This window comes from Sus scrofa, chromosome 11 (assembly GCF_000003025.6).
Source record: "Sus scrofa isolate TJ Tabasco breed Duroc chromosome 11, Sscrofa11.1, whole genome shotgun sequence".
Classification (NCBI taxonomy): Eukaryota; Metazoa; Chordata; class Mammalia; order Artiodactyla; family Suidae; genus Sus; species Sus scrofa.
Genome location: NC_010453.5, coordinates 74,232,152 through 74,240,670, shown reverse-complemented (window position 1 = coordinate 74,240,670; position 8,519 = coordinate 74,232,152). Strand labels below are relative to the sequence as shown.

Here is an 8,519-nt window from a genome sequence, read left to right as displayed (position 1 = left end):
AAAAGGCTAAGGTAGTCAAATCATTTTCAGTGTAGGGTACCTGCACGTTTATTTTTGGGACAAACACATTAAAACTTGCAAGCTTTTGTTTTGTTTTTGCATGTGATAACTTATGGACGACTTTTATACACTAGAATCTGCCTCCTTTATCTTTACGTGTTTGTTTTAAGTCTGCTGGCATTAAAACATTTATTTAGGAAAACGATATGGATATAAAAATGCTACCTGAGATGCATAGGCATGTCATCAAAGTAGAGAAACTTTCTCCAATATTTTTGAGTCGGTTTGATCAGTCTTTTAAAAGTCAAAAACCTAAGTTAATGAGATGACTAAGTGGTAGATTATTTTGTGTGTGCATGCTAAGAAAAATGCTGTTGCTTTAGTTTGAGCTCTTCAGTGAACCTAACTGTGGTAAGGAACAATAAAATCGGTTTAAATACCTTTAAAGATAGAATTTTAAATAGGCATGAACTATAGTGAGAACTGACGTTTAGTAAACATACCTATTACTCTAAAACATTCACTTTATTTACCTGAAAAATTTAGGTTGCTTATGAATATTTTTACTCTCTAAATTAGGTTAGCTCTATTTCATGATTCTTAGACTTTTTTTAATGTAACTTTTTTTTTTTTTTTTTTGGTGCAGATCCATTGTTCCTAAGTTGTATATTCAAGTTTTTGAAAATGTTTATTTAAAAACTGTTTTGCTAAACAAGTGTTCTAAACATTGTGTCTAAGAAAGTAGCCTGGACTTAAAAAAATATTTGAAATCGGCTTATGCGTGCCTTTTAATTTTTAAAAAATTTCTTACTGCCACATATGGTGTGAAATCACAGTAAGTTGCTTAGTAACGTATTGCAGTATCTGCTTGCTGTTGGAGACGCCTGTCAGATACTGAAATTGTTCCTGTGCCAGGCTACAGGAAGGAGGATGTAATTGTTAATAAAATATACCCAGTCTTTTCTGTGCTGCAACAATGTGTAGTAATTTGTTTTCTTCATTTGTTTCCCCTGCTTTTGTGTACATATTATAAAAGTTCAAATTCCCAAACCATTTAGCAGTTCAGATGTTCCATAATTTATTAAATATGCCTTTATTCACAATTTGTTTTTTAAAGGGTATTCTTAATGCATTATAGAATTAACTATTGACTTTGTTTATTTTTATTACAGTATTTAAAATATGTAGTTACTGCCATTTATATTGTGGAGTTTGCAGAATTAAATCAATTGTATAAACTAAACCTTTGAATTAGCTTGGTGTGAGGACTCTTTAATACTTGCAAAGAGGGGAAGGGGTTTGTAGTTAAAGATTTACTGCTCTGGTTTCTCTTCTGAAGATGTAGCAAATCTTTCCTCAGTTATTTGCCGAGTCGTTGAGCTGTGCTAGTGTATGCCAGTACCTTAAGAATTTGTGGATAATAATAACTTAGTTTACAAAGAAAAGAATTTGCCAAAGAAAGTGTGTACTTTTTGATTTTCTGAAGTAAAATAAGCATAGAATCCTGGCCAGTTAAACTATATAGGTTATTTCTAATGCCTCATTTTCTGTTAAGGGCCCTCATTAACTGAAATCTCTCTGAAGCTGTTAATACCATCTAGAGCTTCTGTTTTCAGTTAAGTCTCAAGTTTCTGCTCCTTTGTACCCAGCGTATCGACCATGAGAAATCCCGAAAATAGGCTGTCTTGATTTTTGAGACGTGCCCTTCCCAGTAGTCTTGTGTGTGACCCCTCAGATGACCGGAGTGTTGCTAATTACTGTCAGCACCTAAAAGGACCCACTGAAGGTAAAAATGTCTGGGATGCGCAATGCCCAAGCAGCAGGCCCCACTCTTGTGTTTGTTGAACTGCCACTTGTGGTGGCGATTCTTTGCCAGCACCTTTGTTTTTCATGTCATTTCCCGGCCCTTCTGTTCAGGGTTTCTTAAGAACATTCTGTTGTCCATAATCACAGAGTCGGTCACTATTGGTACAGTAATTTGCTAATGCACTCCACTGTATGTTTTGTGGCAGACTCGCCATAATTGCATTTTAGATGATTAGATCACATTGCCTGATCTGTTATATATCTGTATATCTGTAATTACTAGAGTAACTGACTTGCAGCTAGGAAACAACGGAACGGGGTACAAAGAATCCTGTAAAAACTGAAATGTGTGTGTGTGAGTTTGAGGTTGAACTTTGTGGGAAGTCATTTGGAAGGAAGATTGCTTCTCTGAGCCTCCAATGGTTGACCAGAAGATGTTGGAACAGTTTGGTTTTTTATACATAGTTGTTTAGTCTTTTTCAGGTCTGAAGCCAGTAAGTTAAAGGGTAAAATGAATGTTCCAGTAACAAATGTGTTTGTGTTCACTAGTATCAGTACCATTTCTAAGATCCATACAGCTGCCGATGACCAAGCCTAGTTTATTAGGGTTAGAATAAGATTAATTCTTTGCATGCCTTTGGATAATGATTCTTGCCTTCGTCATTTTCCACACTTTAACTGTGGATTAAATAAGTGATGAGTAACAGGAAGTAACTGCAATTGATTCTAGGAGCTGCTTTTTAAAAAATTTTGCCCCAACATTTTGATGATGAAAAATTTCCAACACTAAAAAAGTTGAGATAATTTGACAAACACCATTCGTCTTCCAAGATTCTATCATTAACATGCTGCTTTATCACACCTGAGTCTCTCCATCCAACCCTCTATCTGTTCATCAAACTTTTTTTTTTTTGGCTTCTAACTCAATGAATTTTATAGTTGTGCAATGAACATCACACCCCAATTTTACAGTATTTCTATCACACCCCCCCCCAACTGTCTCCTTTGGTAACCATAAGTTTTTCAAAGTCAGTTTCTATTCTGCGAATAAGTTCATTGTATCCTTTTTTTAAGATTCCACATGCAAGTGAAAGCGAGTGAGGTTAGTGTCTCACTATCTGACTCACTTCACTTGGCGTGATAATCTCTAGGTCTGTCCATGTTGCTGCAAATGCCATTATTTCATTCCTTTTTATGGCTGAGTAATATTCCATTGTGTATATGTATCACAGCTTCTTTATCCACTCCTCTGTCAATGGACATTTAGGTTGCTTCCATGTCTTAGCTATTGTATATAGTGCTGCATTGAACATTGGAGTACATGTAGCTTTTCGAGTCATGGTTTGCTCTGGATAGATGCCCAGGAGTGGGATTGCTGGATCATATGGTAATTCTAATTTTAGTGTTTGTGAGGAATCTCCATACTGGTTGCGTCAGTTTACATTCCCACCAACAGTGTAATCAAGTTCCCTTTTCTCCACACCCTCCAGCATTTATTGTTAGTACACTCTTCGATGATGGTCATTCTGGCTGGTGTAAGGTGGGATTCTAGATGTTGTTAAATCTCATTGTAAAGTGGGGTCAAGAAGGAGCAAGGATGGTTGTATGGACCCATAGCAGGAGATGCGTTATCTTCTTAGGACTGCTGTCACCAATGCCCCTTATACGTTGAGAACCAAATACAACTCAGGTGTGATACACAGCATGTCTCAGTCCATCAAGTGGGAATCACCGTGTTAAAGTTATGAGTGGTAAAACGGCATGGTTAGCTGTAACTGCTTGTTCATCTCCACCAAAACAGCTCATCCAGTTTGGAATGGTGTCTAGGACTGGCTGATCTCTAAACTTGGTTGTTTACAAATAAGGAAATGACACGTTTATGCCAGGCACCCAGGCTAGTGGAACCATAACTACACACACGTTGATTTTCCATTAATAATATGTTTCAAAAGCTATGACAGTTTGAGCTGGAGATATAAATTAACTATAGTGGAAAAAAAGATATTTTGGTTCTATTAGGAATATGTTATCACCAGAGTTCCCTTCATGGCTCAGTGGTTAACGAACCCAACTAGGATCCATGAGGATATGAGTTTGATCAATGGCCTCACTCGGTGGGTTAGGGATCAGGCATTGTCATGAGCTGTGGCATGCAGCTTGGATCCCTCATTGCTGTGGCTGTGGTGTAGGCCAGCAGCTGTAGCTCCTATTCAACCCCAAGCCTGGGAACTTACCTCGGGTGCAGGCCTAAAAAGAAAAAAAATTATGACCAATGAGGTATGAGTTGCCATGAAACTTGCCAAAAATGGTTTTCCTTTGACCTAAATAATATTTTGGCTACCAAACTAATAAGTAGACACTAATTTAACATGCCACAATGTGGCATATGAATTTAAGCAACAGATAGATGGGGCAGGAGTGTATGGCATAGTTGATCTAAGAAAGTGCTACTTTACTCCTGTTTTGAAATGTTTTTCCCTTGAGTAATCTGAGCAAAGTGCATTTTTAGAGGAGTTCTAAAAACTTCAGTGACTTGTGTGAAATAAAGTGCACGCAGGGACAGGAAACAGTTTAGTAGAGGCTTCCAGACAGAAAGTTGATGGCTTGGGTAACAATCAATATACATATACCAGTAATGTTAAATTTAGGTAAGGCTTTTGTTCTTTGTTTTTATAGAAGTTAAAGGTATCTCTCGGAGTACATCTTAGAATCACTGGATTACTGTGCAAGGAAAATACAAGAAACAACTTAAGTTCTTAACAAAGCTTGCTTAGGGATTCAAAAGGTGCAGGAACATGACTAGTAAGGCACACTTACTTTGGCAAAATTGATTGTCCTCTTAATTTTAAAACTGGAATTGTCCAACTTTTATACTGCCACTTCATTCTACATTCAAATTCATGTCTATCAACTTTTATACTTGGCTCTGTCTCCGAACTCGCCCAAATTTTTATAATTGGGCTTTTAAAAATTTTTTCCTTAACTCTGGAAACAGTTGAAGAAACTGCTCGAATAAAAAATCGATTTTTTTTTTTTTTTTTGCTCTGGGGTTAAATATGTGCTGGTAAAATTACGGATTTTAATCGTGTTTCTGCAACAGTTTACTTATAAAATGAAGTCCAAATACAAAGAGGAATTAAACTGATGTGATTGGCATGCTTTAGAAATTCAACTTTGCCTTGTACAAGCAGATGTTACTGATTTTTTTTCTGGCATGATACACTTAACAATAAACAAAAGAGCAGTGGAATGAATGTTAGAATCTTGGACTTGATACCGCTGATGCTTTTCACATCGTTTCTACAGCTAATTATTTTATACTTACTGAAAGTAAGTTCATGCATATTCACACCCTAAAGCTACACAGTAGAAATCTTTTTGTGTAGGGTTTTCTTTGCTCAAATACACACTTGGTTTTTTTTAGAAGGAAACAATCTAAACATGCATATTTATATTTTTCCCAAGGTAAAATGCTTTGGATGTGAGAATATTTGATTTACTAAAAATGGAAGCCAGGGTTATTTTCAAACAGTGCAAATTTCCTTTATTTCCTCTAGTTTACTTGGAGAGAGGATGTAGGCGCTAAAAGGTCACGACTTAAATTTCAGAACTTAAGTTTGCTGAATATGAAACATGATATGGAGATACTCAGCTTTAGCTCTTTTAAAGGGTTATTAAGCTAGCTTCATATTAAATTTCAAATCAATCCTTTTAAATGTTGTAAGATTATTAAAAACGACTCCTTTTGCATTTGTGAGGTTATAATAATACCACCCCCTGCCTCTTCCTGGCTTTTTAGTCCTCTGGGAATCTGCTGAAGTCTTCGAAAGGGTTTACTGTCTTGGAGCCTTTAAGAAGTATATATTTCCTCAAATACAGACTTTAATTCAAAACTAGCAGTTTCAAAAAATAAAGTTTTCTGAAACCTTGGAATAACATGAATGTATTTCATAACTCGCGTGTGTTAGTGTTTTCGGTCTTACAAATTTCTTAACACTCCTGGTTTAAATACGTTTAATGTTTAGAAAATGAATGCTTAATGCACGATAAAAATCTTTCAAAAGTTATTACAACGAAAAGTTAAAAACAAATCGGTATCTAAACAGGATTCTCTTTACCACATATATTTTGTTATAAATTTAGTGGATAATTTGGCAAAAAAAAAAAAATGTAGGAATACTGTCCGCTTCCTTGCATTAAGACATTAAAGAAACCCTTTAACGAAGGCATATGTATGTACGACCCGGTCGCTTTGCTGCACAGCAGAAATTTATAGAACATTGTAAATCAACTATAATTTAAAAAAAATTTTTAAAGAAACCCTGGGTCAGGATTTTTTTTAAAGCGTGTTGGTATCCAAATGTAACAACTGTGAACTGTTACGTTTGTATTGTGCCTTATTTCTTCCGAGCTCTCCCTGCTGTTGTCATTTCAGCAGATCCTCCTTTGGACTTTCCGCGTGGTTGGGTCGCGGGTTCTGGTTCCGGGTGGCGAGACCGTGGTGCTCGCTCCCGCCGAGCGCGTCGGCCGCTAGTGGGCGCTGTGGGTCCGTGGAAGCGGCGGCGCGGAGGCGCCGGTCCCAGCCACTCTTTGGGCAAGCGCCTCGCCGACAATCCAACTGAAGAATTCCTGCCGCCTCTGTGTTTTGGCGCTATTTGTCACCGTCACCCCTAAATCCCCCGGTCACCTTGGGAGGCGTGAGTGTGTCGCAGAGGCTAATTAAGGAGAAGGTCCCGCGGCGGGCGCGGGTGTGCAGGCGACACTTGGGGGAAGGAGAGGTGCTCCCTTCGCGGGAAGCGAGGCGCGGAGGGCTCGGGGCCAGGACGTCCGCGCCCCGGGAGTCGTTTTGCTTCTCCCGGCGCCAGCTGACGTTTGGTACCGAAGTCAGGTGTGAAACGCATGACTGAGAGGCCTGGTGGGGGCCGCGAAGGGATGCGCGAACAGGACGTGAGCCAGTCCACGCAGAAGGCGCACATCATTTAAGGAGGAAGGCCCACGGGAAACCCACTGCCAACCACTCCGGAGGGAAAGTTTCGCCATCGACGTCGTCCCTCGGCTGAAGTTAGGACACTTCCCGGGCAATGAGAGCGCGTGCTGGGCGTGGGGACAGGTGGCCCGTGCTGTCCCTGTCCCCATTCGCCCGCCCCTGCCAGCGTCCCCATCCCGCAGCCCCGGGAGCGCCGGGTGCACGCGCAACCTCCTCTCCCTCGAGGGCTTCCCAGCGCTCAGCTCTTGCCGCCGCCCTGGCCGGGGGCGGGGCTCACCTGTCAGCTGGCGCCCCGCCTCGCGGCTCCCAATGTCGGGAGGGGGCGGCTGATGGACCGGCCAGCCGCCCAATCCGCTCGCGTCTGCGGAGCAACGGACCAATGGGCTGCGCGATGTGGGGCGGGGCCCGGCGTTTATAGTGCTCTGACAGCGCGCAGGCAGAGCTGACTCTCCTCGGCGGGGACGGCGGCGCCGGCCGGAGCGAGGAGCCGCGCGCGAAGCTGGTCCCGGCGCCCACCCCGCACACAAAGGCCCGCGCGCGTCTGGCGCCCGCGGCGAGGAACGAGCCCCTCCTGCCTGATCCGCGGGCTGGGAGCGGCGAGGACTTTGGAGGCTCCCGGGCGCCTGGAGGCGCCCTTCGCAGCTCGCGGTCCGCGCTCCGGGACATGGAACCGCGCCGAAGCGGCGCCCGCGCGCTCGGGCCACTGCCCGCCCCCCTGGATCTATAGTGCCAGGCGGCCCCGCTCAGGGCGCAGCGCCCGCCGCCCGCGCCGAGTCCGTCTCTCCGCCTTTGTGTCCCGGCCGCGCGCCCTCTCCGCCGCCCCGCGCCCGGCACCCTGGAGCCGCACGGGGTACGGCTGTCCGAGCTGCGTCCGGCGCGGCGCCCCGGAGCCCCGAGCCCGCCGCGCCGCCGCGCCCCGCGCGTGCGCTCCCGCCCCGCGTTCTGAGGGCCCCGAAGGGAACGTCCCTGGCCTCGGCAACCGCTGGAGCTGCTCGGCGCGCCCCGGAGCTGCCTGCGGTCCCTCCTTGTCTGCCCGGAAGATTGGGGCTTTCGGCCCGCACCCCGTTCCTCCGACGCCAGGAGTGCGCGGAGCTGGGAGCGGCTTCGCCATGGCCGCGAGGAGGGACTCCGTGTGGAAGTACTGCTGGGGAGTTTTGATGGTTTTATGCAGAACTGCGATTTCCAGATCGATAGTTTTAGAGCCCATCTATTGGAATTCCTCGAACTCTAAGTAAGTAGCGTCCGCAATCCCCCTCGATCGCCGCCCCGGGGTCCGCCGCGCCCCGTGCTGTCCTGGCGGGAGGAAGGGTCGGGCCGTGGAGCCTCGGAGCCTGTTTCTGGAACCTCGATTACTCGCGTCCGCTTGTCCCCCACCCCAGCACGTTTCACTTGATGGTGACTCCGCTCGGCCTTCCAGCCAGAGCGCCGGCCCTAAGGGGCGCCCTCCTAGTCACTCCTTCCCCCATCAGCTCCCTGGCGCTAAAAAAACCCTGATGGCTCGAGTGTCATGTCCGGGAAGGTGTCCGATGGCGATACCTGACCCTCGCTTCTTTTCGAGGCCGGGGAACAGGGCCACCAACCATGCTGGCCTGCGCGCGAGGGCTTGCAGGCTTCGGAGAGGCGGGGATGCTGTGCTCCCAAGGAGCAGCGGAGCGCGGTCCAGGCCCCGCGGGCGGGCGGGGTCGGCGGTGCTCGGGCGTGGAGAGCACTCGGGAGAAGGGAGCCT

The 8,519-nt window shown here is 45.0% G+C and overlaps 1 protein-coding gene across 1 annotated transcript in view; it reads left to right on the top strand.

The window, feature by feature from the left end:
* Nucleotides 7,903–8,519, top strand: part of EFNB2 (ephrin B2) — a 44,432-nt gene continuing 43,815 nt past the window's right edge. The window contains 1 exon segment of the mRNA NM_001114286.1: nucleotides 7,903–8,024. Within this exon segment, the coding sequence (NP_001107758.1) occupies nucleotides 7,903–8,024 (122 nt within the window).